The sequence below is a fragment of the Hyperolius riggenbachi genome, chromosome 1, assembly GCF_040937935.1.
Source record: "Hyperolius riggenbachi isolate aHypRig1 chromosome 1, aHypRig1.pri, whole genome shotgun sequence".
In the NCBI taxonomy this organism is placed as follows: Eukaryota; Metazoa; Chordata; class Amphibia; order Anura; family Hyperoliidae; genus Hyperolius; species Hyperolius riggenbachi.
Window position 1 is genome coordinate 639,727,986 of NC_090646.1, and position 17,199 is coordinate 639,745,184.

At 44.6% G+C, this 17,199-nt stretch overlaps 1 protein-coding gene across 4 annotated transcripts in view; it reads right to left on the reverse strand.

The window, feature by feature from the left end:
• Window positions 1-17,199, reverse strand: part of WDR7 (WD repeat domain 7) — a 516,060-nt gene that overhangs the window by 310,355 nt on the left and 188,506 nt on the right. For all 4 annotated transcript variants that reach the window (XM_068251301.1, XM_068251300.1, XM_068251299.1 and 1 more), the window contains one exon: window positions 11,922-12,040. In XM_068251301.1, coding sequence (XP_068107402.1) covers window positions 11,922-12,040 — 119 coding nt within the window. The remainder of the gene's footprint in view (window positions 1-11,921; window positions 12,041-17,199) is intronic.

The following is a 17,199-nucleotide window of genomic DNA, read 5'->3' on the forward strand; positions in this document are numbered from 1 at the left end:
ACTTTTTAAAACTGTTTTTAACCACTTTTAATGCGGCGGGGAGCAGCGAAATTGTGACAGAGGGTAATAGGAGATGTCCCCTAACGCACTGGTATGTTTACTTTTGTGCGATTTTAACAATACAGATTCTCTTTAAGGTTGTGAAGAGCATGATGGCCACATGCATCCCAGTGCTGTGAAGGGCACCAAGAGGAGGCAAGGGAAGGGGTGTAACATTTGGGGAGATCAAAGTTTCGCTGGGGAGGACCCATTAATTGTAGTTATGCCACTGGGAGGCTGCCATATTTATTTCCTTATACCAGTTCCCTGGCAGCCCTGCTGATCCTTTTCCTTTAACCTCCCTGGCGTTCTGGGTGAGCTAGGCTCGTCCAGAGATGCCAGATGTCACCGCTCAGGCCCCGCTGGGCCGATTTGAATAATTTTTTTTTAAACGCCCACCAAGCACTATGCTTGCTGCGTGTCCTACCTGATCGCCGCCAATCCGCCGCGATACAGGGCAGCGGGAATCAGAATGCCAGGCAGGTTAATACTTTTAGCCACAGCCCCTAAACAAGCATGCAGTAGATCAGGTGTTTCTGACACTGTTGTCAGATATGACAGCATTAGCTACAGGATTGTCTCTGGTGTTATTCAGAAACCACTGCAGCCAAATAGATCAGCAGGGCTGCCAGGCAACTAGTATTGTTTAAAAGGAAATAAATATGGTTACCTCCATATCCCTCTCACTTTAGTTGTCCTTTGAGCAAAGGTTTCCTTTAAAGAGGAACTCCAGTGAAAATAATGTAGTAAAAAAAAGTGCTTCCTTTTTACCATAATTCTGTATAAATGATTTAGTCAGTGTTTGCTCATTGTAAAATCTTTCCTCTCCCAGATTTACATTATGACATGTATCACATGGTGACATTTTTACTGTGGGCAGGTTATGTAGCTGCTGCTAGCTGTTTTGGCTGTTAGAGACAGCTGTAAACAGCTAATTCCTGTCTGTGAACCTTGTTACATTGTAACGAACTGCCAAAAGTACCGCGGTACTCAGAGCTTCTTGTGGGAGGGGTTTCACCACAATATCAGTCATACAGCGCCCCCTGATGGTCTGTTTGTGAAAAAGCATTATATTTCTCATGTAAAAGGGGGTATCAGCTACTGATTGGGATAAAGTTAAATTCTAGGTTGGAGTTTCTCTTTAACCAATTCTATCTGGACGGATATATACATTGTGATAGGGACATAATTTAAAACTTCCCTAGCGGTATTGACAGATTATCCGTCTATACAAAACATGCTGTGAGCAGTATAAACGTGCATACACATCAATACTCTCCCGCACTGTATACTAGACCCTTGCTTGACACATTTTGGCAAGTTAAAGGGAAAAAAAAAGTTATAAAAATTAATTTCATCACTTTTGCACAGAAATCCTGGGGAAATTGAACGCCAGGGAGGTTAAATAATGCAATAATCGGGACAAATGGGAGAATAAAATATAATGGGTTTTAATTACAGTAGTATGTATTATTTTAAAACTATAATGGCCGAAAACTGAGAAATAATGAATTTTTCCATTTTATTCCCTTAATCTTTCTGTTAAAATGGCTTTATAATAAAATAATTCTTAGCAAAAGGTACCACCCAAAGAAATAGGTACCTTTTGCTAAGAATTCTTTTGGTGGCAGAAAAAAAACAAGATATAGATCATTTCCCTGTGAGAAGTAGTGATAAACTTATTGGCGAATGAATGGGAGGTGAAAGTTGCTTGGATGCATAAAGTGAAACGATACTGAAGGCTGAAGTGGTTAAACGCCACTCGCCACACTCAGGTTCCAAATACATAAGTGCAAAAAAAAAAAAAAAAAGAAGAAGAAAATCATAATAGTATTGTTGGATAAAGCGGAGTCACGGTGATGATGTGCAGCGTAATGTCCCTCTCGCCGTCACTCCCGTATAACGCCATTCTCCAGCTGCAGCCGTCGCTTTAGCCCCGGCAATCTAAGTTCTACAATTGAAACTGTCACTTCTCGTCATCACATACAAAAAATACAGCTGCATGGATCTAGCGGGGAAAATGATTTTCAACAATCTGCTGCAATTGCGAAATCGACGGCAAAGGAAGGGAGGGGAAAAAAAACGAAGGCAGACAGACTGTGGATGTTCTCAATGAACCAATTAAAAATGATTTGTCTTGCGCTGCAGAACAACATCATTTTGTTTTGGCACATGGCGGCGTTCCCACAAGATAGCGAGGACTTGATTTCCAATTAAGCTATCAAGTGGCCTGGATTCCATCTGTCAGATACTCGTCTCTGGCTTCACATCAGCAGGCAGGCTAGTGTTTTGCCACGGCGACAGCCTAGGTGTGATGTGCGGACTGTCCGCTTGTTTATTTGATAGCGCTCCACTGGCAAGGGGCTTTTATAAGAACGCAGACTGTATGAAAAGCCACTAATGCATGAACGGAAATTTCTAGTTTAAAAAGTAAACCTGAAGGGAGAAGGCTGCCATACTTATATCCGTTTAAACAATACCAGTTGCCTGGTAACCCTGCTGATCTGTTTGGCTGCAGTAGTGTCTGAATCACACCAGAAACAAGCATGCACACAAACATGCAGCTAGTCTTGTTAGATCTGACAATAATGTCAGAAAGACCTGATCTGCTGCATGCTTATTCGCTGTCTACGGCTAAAAGTATTAGAGGCAGAGGATCAGCAGGATAGCCAGGCAACTGGTATTGCTTAAAGGGGTTCGGGGGAGGGGTGGAAAAGAAAAACGGACACTTACCTGGGGCTTCTACCGGCCCCCTGCAGTGGGCATGTCCCGCGTCGTCCTTCTACGATCCTCGGATCCCCACCGGTCCCAGTCTGATATTAGTCTAACAAGACGAATAGTACTCGCTGCCGCCCACGTCATCGGGAGCTAACTGCACAGGCGCAAAATGAAGTTTTCTTGTACTGCGCCTGCGCAAAAAGCTCCCGATGATGCTCTCGGGAGCGCGCGCGGTAGGCCACGGCTGCACAGCCGCAGTTGGAATAGGTGTGGAATTAGACTGGGACCGATGGCGGGGATCGGCGTATCGTTGGAGGACAGCGTGGGACATTACAGCTGCAGGTGGCAGGTAGAAGCCCCAGATAAGTGTCCGTTTTTATTTTCAAACCCACTCCACAGGTCCCCTTTAAATGGAAATAAATACAGCAGCCTACATATCCTTCTTACTTCAGATGTCATATAAAGTCAATCGGACTCGATATAAAAAAAAAAAAAAAAAATCAGCCAGATAATGAGAGGGAAGGCTCTGGGTCCTATAGAACCTTCTCGCTCCTCTCTTGGTCCCCGTTCCAGTGATGGCCCCCCAGTAGCAGTACTCAACCAATTTGGTCAAATACTGATCACTCCGCCGCCAAAAGAGGCTTCGGAAAGTCTTCGGGAGCCCAAGTGCTGTCTCGCACTTCCGCATGTGCAGTATGGAGTCGCCCATCTCCCGAATACTTCAGAAGTCACCCATGGTGGGGGATTCAAACGGGGAAGCTGGTCAGAGTTGATGGGAAAATGGATGAAGCCAAATGCAGGGCAAACTAGGAAGAAAACCTCTTGGAGTCTGCAAAAGACTTGAGACTGGGGTGGAGGTTCACCTTCCAGCAGGACAATGACCCTAAACATACAGGGAGTGCAGAATTATTAGGCAAATTAGTATTTTGACCACATCATCCTCTTTATGCATGTTGTCTTACTCCAAGATGTATAGGCTCGAAAGCCTACTACCAATTAAGCATATTAGGTGATGTGCATCTCTGTAATGAGAAGGGGTGTGGTCTAATGACATCAACACCCTATATCAGGTGTGCATAATTATTAGGCAACTTCCTTTCCTTTGGCAAAATGGGTCAAAAGAAGGACTTGACAGGCTCAGAAAAGTAAAAAATAGTGAGATATCTTGCAGAGGGATGCAGCGCTCTTAAAATTGCAAAGCTTTTGAAGCGTGATCATCGACAAATCAAGCGTTTCATTCAAAATAGTCAACAGGGTCGCAAGAACCTTGTGGAAAAACCAAGGCGCAAAATAATTGCCCATGAACTGAGAAAAGTCAAGCGTGCAGCTGCCAAGATGCCACTTGCCACCAGTTTGGCCATATTTCAGACCTGCAACATCACTGGAGTGCCCAAAAGCACAAGGTGTGCAATACTCAGAGACATGGCTAAGGTAAGAAAGGCTAAAAGACGACCACCACTGAACAAGACACACAAGCTGAAACGTCAAGACTGGGCCAAGAAATATCTCAAGACTGATCTTTCTAAGGTTTCATGGACTGATGAAATGAGAGTGATTCTTGATGGGCCAGATGGATGGGCCCGTGGCTGGATTGGTAAAGGGCAGAGAGCTCCAGTCCGACTCAAGACGCCAGCATGGTGGAGGTGGAGTACTGGTTTGGGCTGGTATCATCAAAGATGAGCTTGTCGGGCCTTTTCGGGTTGAGGATGGAGTCAAGCTCAACTCCCAGTCCTACTGCCAGTTTCTGGAAGACACCTTCTTCAAGCAGTGGTACAGGAAGAAGTCTGCATCCCTGACATGGCCTCCTTGTTCACCAGATCTGAACCCCATTGAGAACCTGTGGTCCATCATAAAATGTGAGATTTACAAGAAGGGAAAACAGTACACCTCTCTGAACAGTGTCTGGGAGGCTGTGGTTGCTGCTGCACACAATGTTGATGGTGAACAGATCAAAACACTGACAGATTCCATGGATGTCGGGCTTTTGAGTGAGTGTCCTTGCAAAGAAAGGTGGCTATATTGGTCACTGATTTGTTTTTGTTTTGTTTTTGAATGTCAGAAATGTATATTTGTGAATGTTGAGATGTTATATTGGTTTCACTGGTAAAAATAAATAATTGAAATGGGTATATATTTGTTTTTTGTTAAGTTGCCTAATAATTATACACAGTAATAGTCACCTGCACACACAGATATCCCCCTAAAATAGCTAAAACTAAAAACATACTAAAAACTACTTTCAAAAATATTCAGCTTTGATATTAATGAGTTTTTGGGTTCATTGAGAACATGGTTGTTGTTCAATAATAAAATTATTCCTCAAAAATACAACTTGCCTAATAATTCTGCACTCCCTGTAAAGTCAGGGCAACAATGGAATAGTTTAAAACAAAACATATCTATGTGTTAGAATGGCCCAGTCAAAGTCCAGATCTAAATCCAATCGAGAATCTGTGGCAAGATCTGAATACTGTTGTTCACAAACGCTGTCCATCTAATCTGACTGAGCTGGAGCTGTTTTGCAAATAAGAATGGGCAAGGATTTCAGCCTCTAGATGTGCAAAGCTGGTAGAGACATACCCTAAAAGACTGGCAGCTGTAATTGAAGCAAAAGGTGGTTCTACAAAGTATTGACTCAGGGGGCCGAATAATTACGCACACCCCACTTTGATGATGTCGTTTTTTTCAATGTTTGGAATGATGTATGATTTTCATTCCACTTCTCACATGTACACCACTTTGTGTTGGTCTTTCATGTGAAATTCCAATAAAATTGATTCATGTTTGTGGCAGTAATGTGACAGAATGTGGAAAACTTCAAGAGGGCCGAATACTTTTGCAAACCACTGTATGTCCTGCATAACCTATCCCCCTAAGGCATGCTGGTTATTTCAGACTTCCGGTTGCCCGAGTTCAGGATAACTGGGAATTTCTTGTATACTTTTCCTGCCTCAAGGCCAACGTTCTTGAGTCTCCCCTTCTACGCTCAGCAGCTCGCCTCATATAAAATGTGCAGCCCCCTCTTCCATGTGTAACATCCATGTACTGCAGCCCTCTCTTTTATGTACAACTCCCTTGAACAGCAGTTCTCCTCTTCCACGTTTTGCTCCAGATCTGCAGCCCCCCTTTTCTATATATGGCCACCTGTCTTCCATAGTACAAAACTCAGAAATTACAAAAGCGCCAATGCAGGATAAAATGCGTTAAAATAATACAAAATGGGGGGTATTGGTGGAATTACCTCCCTAAAGAAGACATAACAGTAGTGTATCATAAAAATACCATTTATTCTTACTCCAACAATTCAGCAACACATTTCACGGGTCTAACGCCCGCTTCCACAGAGGCGCTGTACACGCTTTTGACATTTTACAGTTGCTCTTTATTGCATCTTGCCTGAGGAAGCGGGCGTTCTGTCTTCTTTGGGGAGGTAAGTCCACCGATACCCCCGATTTTATATTATTTTAACACATTTTATCCTGCATTGGCGCCTCTGTAATTTCTGAATATTTATTTATCCACCTGGTGGATGGGTGTGATCACCTTTTTCCTGTCAGCTTTTTAGCCTGAGTGAGGACAGGCTTGTTCCACCACCCTCTCAAGTTCTACTAGTGGTTGCCTACACTCTGCAATCCATATTTGTGAGTATAACATTGATCCTCAAGTAATTTTCCATTTTTTTATCAATGTCAAAGAACCGACGAAAAGACCCACACTCGAGGGATATGCTCACTCAACAGTGTGCACATAAAAGATGCACTAACGCGTTTCACATCAGAAGAGGTTTACTCATAGGTTCCCTATTACAACAAAGACCCCAGGTATCTGGAACCGGCAGGGATCACCTGATACATGTGCTTTTCCGGTTCCCTTGAGCACCTGGCTGAAAAAGCACCAACCTTCCCAGTTCCTGTGCAGCATAAAATACTCACCTAGCCTCCAGCAATGTCTTCTAACCTTCCTGTAGCTCCGAGTGGCTTTTCCGTGGCCTCTGTGTACGGCTCCTGGCGGGTCACCTGACACGCCGGGAGCCGTGCACAGATGCCGGAAAGCCGCTAGGAGCTACAGGAAGGCTAGAACACGGTGCTGGAGGCTAGGTGAGTATTTTATTCAATGAAATCCCCCCCCCCCCCCCAAAGAAAAAAGCACAGTCCCAGATATACCCTCAAGCATGCTGGTTGCCTGCTTTCAGGTGAGGCCCGCATGATGGGGACTTTGCTGTAGTAAGCATCCTGTGATGTGAAATGCGTTAGCTCCCTATGAGTAAGCATCCTCTAAAGTGAAATTCATTATGTGCATACTGATGATTTTTTGAATAAATCTCTGTCAGCACACCCTTTGAATGTGGATAATTTCCTCTTTTTTTTTTTTTTTAACACCCCCCCCCCCCCCCCCCCCTTTCCATGTGCAGTCACCCTATTCCTGAGACTATGCTGCCTTTCCAAAAATACTACCCTACATATTTCAATAATGCCAGGCACAATGTGCAGAAGGCCACAGAGTTCCACGGAATCTCCATATCTGCTCACCATCAGCCAGCATGCAACAGCACTCAGGCCACCAAGCACAGCCACATAGAGGTATTACCGACATCTTAACCTCCTAAATCAGGCGGATTCTGTTCTAGTTAAATGTTTCTTGTCCAGTTTTCTTTGATATTGGCGATCATCACCACATATTGCCATAAAGGAGAACGCACCTGAATAGAAATGTCTGTCAGTAAAGATCTAGCTGATCCAAGGAAGTTCAATTTGGCAAGTCAGCCGATATCGACTCGTAGAGCGTGAATTATGTTTTAAGGAATACTGAGAGCCGTTCTCTGCAGTAATCTAGGAGGACGTAAGTTTTAATTAAAGTTTTTGTACTTTTAACAAGCGCAATTAAGGTGATGTATGTGTCGTGGCAACGGAAGGTCTAACGCAAGCTTAAGCCTTCCAAGGCTCCTGAGCAGGAAGCTCCTTCCAGCCAATCACAGGGCTGCCTCAGGACTACAGACTCAGAGACCATCAGAATGCAAATTGCGCTAGAAAGAACAGCATGTAAAAGTATACAGTTCTCTGTACCCAATGCTAATGTCTAGACTAACAGAGAAATGTTTTCTTTAAAGCGGATCCAAGATGAAAAACTATAACAAGTAACTTGTCTATATATCTTATCTAAAGTTTAGATAGTTTACACAGCAAATCTAGCTGCAAACCGCTTCAAAAGTTGATGATTATTTATTCCTGTGATACAATGAGGGTAGCCATGTTCTGTTTGTCACGTTGTCACAGGCTGAGAGCTGGAGATGCCATCAGCTTGCCTGTGTGTAATTCAGTCCCCTCTCCTCCTCCCTCCTGCCTCTGAAATCTAGGCTAGTAACACCTCCACCTCCTCCTGCCCAGACTGAGCTCCCATAAGCCCTTGGTACAGTGTCAAGGTACAAAAGGAGCTGTGGGCGAGGCGTGTTTAGTTTATAGGGAATTAGAATATTAAAACAAAACAAAGTATTTGGCTTGAGGAATGCCCTATAAACTATATGAAAGGAACACAATTATGCAATGAGTAAAAGTTTATCTCGGATCCACTTTAACCACTTAAGCCTAACTGGACGAAAATTTTCGTCCAGTCAGGCTGCGCGCACTCCCGCGGGTCGCGCGCGCTCCCGCGCCCCCCCCCCATGCGCGCCCCCGCTGCTGGCCGCTAGCCCACCGATCAGTGAAAGGGATTATAAATCCCTTTCGCTGATCGGGCCCCCCGGAGAAAAGCCGACAGCGTCTCTTCAGACGCTGCGGCTTTTCTGAGCGCTGGTCTCCTTTCTTCTGCCTGGGAGCGAGATCGCTCGCTCCCAGGACTTTTTGATTGTGGCCATCTTGTGGCACAAATAGCTAACTACACCAAAAACACTTTACACTGAATAAAATACATTTACAAACATTTACAATTCCCTGTTTACCTCCCACACCAAAAAATACCCACATACAAGTTTAAATAAAAAAAATTAAAAAAATTACAATAATAAAAAAAACAAAAAACAAAACATAAATAGTTACCTAAGGGTCTGAACTTTTTAAATATGCATGTCAAAGGAGTATATCAATATGATTTAATAAATTATGGGCTTCTAAATAGTGATGGACGCAAATTGAAAAAATGCACCTTTATTTCCAAATAAAATATTGTCGCCATACATTGTGATAGGGACATAATTTTAACGGTGTAATAACCGGGACATATGGGCAAATACAATACGTGAGTTTTAATTATGGAGGCATGTATTATTTTAACACTATAATGGCTGAAAACTGAGAATTAATGAATTTTTTTCCGTTTTTTTCTTATTCTTCCTGTTAAAATGCATTTACAGTAAAGTGGCTCTTAGCAAAATGTACCACCCACAGAAAGCCTAATTGGTGGCGGAAAAAACAAGATATAGATCAATTCATTGTGATGAGTAGTGATAAAGTTATTGGCAAATGAATGGGAGGTGAAAATTGCTCGGATGTAAAAAAATTTCAACCCTGTGGACTTAAGTGGTTAAAGGCTACTATGCTGTTGCGTATCTTTTAGCGCAGGAGAAGGTTCTGAGTTCAGGTCCACTTTAAAGTGTACCAGAGGTGTTTAAATAAGCGATGTTTATACTTACCTGGGGCTTCCTCCAGCTCCATGTCAGTCGCAGGCTCCATCGCCACCCTCCAGGGCGCCTCCATTCTACTGCTGTGTCCCCCTGTATATATCTCAGTAGAGGTCAGTCGTGGTGGCCCGGCTGTGTGCGTACCAATGTTGCGCTCCCAAGGCCTGGGCCGGTAGCTGCACATGTGCAGAATGCTACTGGTGATGGAAACGCATCACAGCTAGGGGTGGCTGGGTCAAGCATGCAAGGGGAACCATGACTGGCCGCAACTGAGCTATAGACCACGGTACACAGCGGAGGGGCCCAGAAGAACAGCCAAGGAGCGCACTGCCCCAGCCAAGTATAATAGCTGCTTATTTAAACATCTCTGGTTTCCTTTCAGTGGTATTATACTAAACTTTCATCTATGGTCTAAATGCATTAAACACAGCATAAAATCAACAGCTAAAACGATCCCGCTATTTTTCATGGTACTGGAAGGGTTAGACCTCAAGATGTTTATCTCATTTAGCTGCTAATTAATCAGCTTGCCTTTGCTGGCCAGTGTTAAGATTGTTTTAGAAGCGTAATAAAAAGTCTAAACAAGGCAGAAAAGTTCCTGCTGTATCCAGAGGTGAAAAGAGATAACTTTCTCTCCTTTATTTGCTCACTAATCAATTTGTCCAGCAGCCAGGCCAGGATTTACATCACAGGAGCCTATAGGCACTGATGTCTTGGCACCCTACACTTTGCTCTCCATGAACTTACAAACATACGCCCGAACCGCACCACAAATGTGCAGGCTGGCCCAGCTGTGACTTCTCACTTAAGGTGGCCACTAACGGTCCAACTTCAAGTGAAAAAGTGTTAGAGCGATCAGAAATTCTGATCGGAAGAAAACCAACAAAAAAATCCGAATTTTGGTTTGACCGAGTCCAATCGAACGACTATTTTTATCATTGTTCATAATCTATTGTGCCCATCAACTGAAATTATTTACAACCAATCTGATCAGAATTTCTGATCGCTCTAACAATTTTTTACTAGAAATTGGACCATTAGTGGACACCTTTAGTTACCTTGTCCATCATACAGTAGCTACAGGTGTCCCTTAGCTTTAGGTAGCCAGAGGTACCCTCAGTATTAAGTAGCTAGAGATGCCCCGACTGAAGGGAGATCTTATCAGTGGAATGCTGAGAGCAGGGTGATTAACCTCTCATTTACTCTCTGCTCTGGACTCTGCATAGGGAAGGCGGGAAGGAGGGAGGCACTAGGGGAGGGGAGTGAGCCGCCTTTCCATCATCAGGCGCCTCTAAGCACGTGCCTACAGTGCCTTATGGTAAATCTGGCCCTGCCAGCAGCAATTTTATCAGTTTGCTTCAGTTATAGTGTTTTGTATTCGTGTAAAACAAATTAGAGCAAACATTTAATTTTGAGTGTAATCCCTTTACAGTGAAGCCACAGAAACAGCCCTTGGAAGTTGGACTGCTGGCAGTCTAGCAAACCTGGAATCAAAGAGCCTAAAATAAAATAATTTTCACTGAACCGCTGGCTGCCAGAGAATAAATGCTCAATCTATGAATTATCTATAAAGCAAAACATACCATGCAATGTTTTTAATATGTTAAAGTGGATCTGAACTCTTGTACAGGACAGAAGGAAAACAGAGAAATGCACCCTGTATGTATTCAGAGAGTTTAGCCTGTCTAATTCCCCCTCATCTGTGACTAGATTAAATTGATCTCTCAGCTACACCAGCTGGCTGCCACGGCAGAGCAGCTAATTTGTAAACACAGGATGTTAACTCTATGTCTGCTTACATGAAAGCAGGAAGTAGACACACAGCATATTTATTGCAAGATTTATATCAGCTGTATCAAAGAAATATTTTTCTTGAAAGTTTATTATGCTGTTGCGTATCTTTTAGAGCAGAGAGGAATTTCTGAGTTCAGGTCCGCTTTAAGTAAAAGTATCAGATCACCGATATGCTGATAACCATGTCTGGTTATTCTTAAAAGATCAACACAGAAGCCACACCTCTGGAGCCACGGATTGTTCTGAAAGGCTCCGCACGTATTTATCATACGATATTTTATTGCTCCGTGTTTACAGAACATGCGCTCTAAGGGCTGATTCACACTTGGCGATTTTTCAGCGCTCTGCTGACCACCGGCGATCAGCAACGTGCTAATACTAATGTATCACTATGGATACATTCACACAGCACTGATTTCCATCAATCACAAACGCGCTGCATGCTGATTCTTCTTCTATGGAAGGGGAATCACAAGAGAAAATTGCGCTGAATCACGCCTTGGCGGGCAAGTGAGGCTCCAAGCGCAGAGTGTGACCTAGCGCTAAAGCCTCCCATAGTCAGGCTGTATAGACTGTAAATGACAAGCTAATAAATCCAAGTTGATGCTGCATTTGATAAACCATTTTCAAAGCTGCATAACTCTGCATAAAACGACCATAACATTTGCATCAACTCACAATGATTAGCAACTCACTGAGTGTCCCTACTGAGTATTGGCTGGACAGCTCGGTTCTGTACAGTAAGAGCTTATCTCACCTCTAGACATCGGTCCTGCCACCGCCGTGCCAACATCTCCAGGAGAGGCGGTCTGAACTTCTCCAGGCCCAAGAGGTCGGGCAGCATGACGCAATGCATGGCGGCCAACTGGCTCCATCCTGCGGGATCACAGAGAGAACATACAATGTTATTCACATCATCCTCAAAATAGCTAAAAACTAGTGGTGGGATGACGAATGTGTGGAATCTTGGGAAAGATTTGAGGATTTGAACCCCAACTTCATTTCTGCAATTTGAACCAGAAGAATCTTATCATTGCATCCCCGCACCTCCTCCGCTCCCCCGTCTCATCTCCGTCACTGTAACCCTAGTGCCGGCTTCTGCTGATCGAGTCATTAGCAGAAGCCGGCACTAAGGGGAACAGTGAGGGAGAAGAGAAGTATCTGATCACCACTGGAGCCAATGGATTAGGTGAGCCAGTGCTGCCGCTACTTGTATCTATGCAGGGGAAGGGAAGGGGAGGTGAGCAGAGGACACATAGGGACAGAGGACGACACATTAGGGACAGAGAAAGATACATGCAGAACAGAGGAGACCACAGAAAGACACATGGGGGGCACAGAAGGTCACATGGGGGCACAGGAGGACACATGGCGGGCACAGAAGGTCACAAGCGGGCACAGGACACATGGGGGCACAGAAGGACACATGGAGGACACATGGGGGGGCAAAGGAGGACACATGGGGGAACAGGAGAACACATGGGGGGCACAGAAAGACACATGGGGCACAGAAAGACACATGGGGGCACAGAAGGACACATGGGGGGCATAGGAGGACACATGGGGGCACAGAAAGACACATGGGGGGCACAGAAAGACACATGGGGGGCACAGAAAGACACATGGGGAGCACAGGAGGACATGAGTTTGGATTACTATGTTTCTCGCATGGATCACATAATTCTTATGTACCGGATTCATTCCATTTTAAAGGTTCAAAATATTTGAGAACCTTTTTGGATTCGGATTCAAAGGAATTTCGGATTCATCCCATCCCTACCAAATCCATCATCTCCATTTAGGTTATTTAGATATTTAAAAAAAAAAAAAAAAGAAAGAAAAAACACCATAAAATTTAAACTCTGGGTAAGCCTTTTTTCAGAACTGACATGCGATTCACGTATAATGTAAGTCAACAGAAATGCAGAAGAATCGCATTTCCAAATGCAACTAAAAAACTAAATAAATATATTACATTCTAGGAACATCCTAATTAGATTCAGCACTAATGATCTCATCGCACCAGGTAAATGTCTGTATGGGCTGGTGCGCACCAAAAGCGCTTCTGAGGCACTTTTAAAATCCCCGGTGCTTCTAAAAGCGATTGCCTAATGTTTTGAGTGGGAGTGATCACACCAGAGCGATGCGATTTTTTCCCCAAGCGCAAACGTGGGTCCTGCAGCATTTTGGAGGCAGTGATATGTGAGGCCGCAGTGTTGCACTTTATTTTCTGGTTGAACTAGATGGACATACAGGTAGTCCCCGGTTAACGAACGAGATAAGGACTGTAGATTCGTTCTTAACCTGAATCTGTTCTTAAGTCGGAACATTGTGCCACCTATGCCCCCTGTACCTCCTCTGTGCCTCCAGTGTCCCCCTCTGTGTCACCTCTGCCCTCTGCACCTGCTTATACAAGTTTAAAAGCCATTTTTTCTTTGAATTTTTTTAAAATCGATTTTCTCAAAAACTACAAATCCAATTTGGAATTTTTTTTAACTTGTTCCCATGGAAACAGAGAATTCATGCCATTTGTATCGGCGAGTCGTTCGTAAGTCGGGGACTACCTGTATGTATTTTTTTCAACCCAAATAACTATGCAATTAAAGTGGACCCAAATTAAAAATATAAGATTTCAGAAATAAAATCTATTTTCTAAATTATAATAATAAATAGCAGGGTTTTTTCAGCTGCATGATGACAAATAAAAAATATTTTACATTTATTGGAGGAACCCCTCCCTTCCTTTCATATTGCCGGGATTTTTCCGGCAAACTGGTGGAGGAGAAAAAATACAAAAACAAAACACAGGCTGCTACTGATGATGTCACAGGGGAGGTGGTCTCAGCTTGTGTGAGATTTCACATAGACGACGCCCTTGTGAGGGAGGGTAGCTGATGACAAACACAACCATGATCTAAAACCTAGTACTGAGCTCAGAAGTAATGGCTGCCACCTGTGTAACCCTAGTTATAAAAAGAGAGGGTGAAAAGCATACACTGAAATGCTTATAGGCTTAAAGGAGTGTTTATTTATCTTTGTATGTGTCAGAGTGGTGCAACTAAATATTTTGAATTAAAAAAAATGTTTGGTTTGAGTCCGCTTTAAGTATAGGAAAAGTAGAAAATCACTCCAAAAAAAAAAAAAAAAAGCACTGCACATAGGAATTTTTCAAAACACCTTTTGCCCAGAGCTATTCAATTCTAGATCAAAGTTTACAAGAACTACAAAATCACTACAACAAAATGCTCCAAATTTGCTAGGCATAAATAGGAAATCGCTAGACACATGCACAGAATCAATTATGAAAATCACTTCAAAAACGCTAAGCATTTGCGATTACGTCTAGTGATTTTTAGTGTGCACTGGCCCTGAGTTGCTTTAGTTCCCCTCTAAATGTAAATAATGCAAGAGATTATTATCTTCTCAATACAGTTTCATTACAGCAGACAGAAATGTGTCATTACACTTCATATTATCCCCTGTGCATGCACGCTTAGGATGCTGTATTGCAATATTACATTCGGGCCTCCTGGGCAGGCGCATAATATTCAGCAATAACATGAAATATCCAACACCAGAAGCTCAGAAGGTGAGGCGGAGCGGCATTCAATAAATGGAGAACAAGACATACATATTTCAGGCGCAACGGATCAATTATTCCCTTTGTACGTAAATCCAGCAATACGGAAGGGAAGATGGCGAGAAACTAAGCAAACCTACCTTAAAGACCTCGTCCCATGGGATAGACTATGGAATCCATACATTGTGTGGTGTGAAGACTACAGAACGGCCTTACATGTGCGATCGATGGCCCTTCCTCTGCTCCTGGCTGTAGGACAGCCATCGCCCACGCCACCAGGCTTTTCCCACGGCGGCAGAAAACACGGATCGCCGCTCGGCTGCAGCCGGATTCCTGGCCTTTGATCCAGGAACATCTCCGCAAGAGATGCAAAGCAACCTCAAGATGTGAGTCTCTCTTGTGTAAGGAACTGCCCCTGATTGGGAGATCTATGTAGGCACAGCAGGTGTCACTAACCTACCTCTCAGAAGATACATTGCACCAACAGTGATGGTGAAGGGCCGAACAAAGTGCTAAATTGATTAAAGTGAACCTTAAAGAGAATCCGAGGTGTGTTTAAAGAATGTTATCTGCATACAGAGGCTGGATCTGCCTATACAGCCCAGCCTCTGTTGCTATCCAAAACCCCCCTAAGGTCCCCCTGCACTCTGCAATCCCTCATAAATCACAACCGTGCTGTGAGGCTGTGTTTACATCTGTAGTGTCAGTCTCAGCTGCTCCCCCGCCTCCTGCATAGCTCCAGTCCCTGCCCCCGTCCCTTCCCTCCAATCAGCAGGGAGGGAAGGGATGCAGGCGGGGACTGGAGTTCTGCAGGAGGCGGGGAAAGCAGCAGACTGACACTATAGAGATAAACACAGCCAGCTCTGACGAGCTGTTTGTCAGCAGCGTGGCTGTGATTTATGAGGGATTGCAGAGTGCAGGGGGAGCTTAGGGGGGTTTGGGATAGCAACAGAGGCTGGGCTGTATAGGCAGATCCAGCCTCTGTATGCAGATAATATTCTTCAAACCCACCTCGGGTTCTCTTTAAGTCAGAAAGTCTACCAGTCCCCTGCAGCAGTCCTGTGCCCTCGCAGCCACTCACTAATCCTCTGGTCCCCCGCTGCCAGCTAGTTTCGTTTTTGCCGACAGGACCGTCAGGACGGGCCACGCGTAGCTTTTTCCGCATTCCCGACTGCAATTAGCGCTATTGCGGAGCGCAACGCGTACAAAAATACACGTTGCCGCATATCTATGCGTTCGTAATGCGGCAACACGTATTTTTGTACGTAATATCGCTAATTACAGTCGGGAATGCGGAAAAAGCTATGCGTGGCCAGTCCTGACGGGCCTGTCGGCAAAAACGAAACTAGATGGCAGCGGGGGACGGAGCAGTGCTTTTCAGCGCTGCTAGATTTGGGCGCAGCCAGCGCCACCATAGACTGTAATGGGAATCAGTCTATAGCGGTGCTCAGTGAGTAACGTCAGCTTTGTCAGAAGACGGAGCCGAAGTTGCTTAAAACACACAATAATTCGGCCTCCAGCAATCGCTGGAAGCCGAATTATTTCATTCCCCCACTATCCATGGCGGCCTGGAGGGGGGATAGTAATTAAAACGGCCCGGACTTGTGCAGAAGCAGGATCAGCCAAATACCGGCTGTATTCTGCTCCCAAGTCTACCGGCGACGATTTCATATGTACTCGCAGGGGACCAGAGGATTAGTGAGTGGCTGCGAGGGTACAGGACTGCTGCAGGGGGCTGGTACAAGCCCCAGGTGAGTAAAACTAATTTTTTTTTTTTTTATGGCTTAAAGGGACACTGTAGAGGGGTCAGGGGAAAATGAGTTGAAGTTACCCAGGGCTTCTAATGGTCCCCCACAGACATCCTGTGCCCACGCAGCCACTCCTCAATGCTCCGGCCCCGCCTCTGGTTCACTTCTGGAATTTCAGACTTTAAAGTCTGAAAACCACTGCGCCTGCGTTGCTGTGTCCTCACTCCCGCTGATGGCACCAGGAGCGTACTGCACAGGCCCAGTATGGTCTGTGTCTGCGCCGTGCGCTCCTGGTGACATCAGGGGAAGCCAGGACACGGCAACGCAGGCGCAGTGGTTTTCAGACTTTAAAGTCTGAAATTCCAGAAGTGAACCAAAGGCGGGGCCGGAGCATTGGGGAGTGGCTGCGTGGGCACAGGTTGTCTGTGGGGGACCATTAGAAGCCCTGGGTAAGTTCAACTCATTTTCCCCCGACCCACCTACAGTATCCCTTTAAGTGTCTCTTTAAAGCATATGGCTAATTTCCAGATTCCTCTACCACTGCTTCCTTTCCCCACCACAATGAATCAATAGTAGACACAGAAAAGATCACATTGCTCGGCAACAGTTCTGCAGAGTGGTTGGAGCTCACAGCAATCCCAGGCTAGGTTGCAGCGAGAGGGAGTTGGCCGTATACCGCTGCTCTATAAGGAGGCGTGACCGTCAGG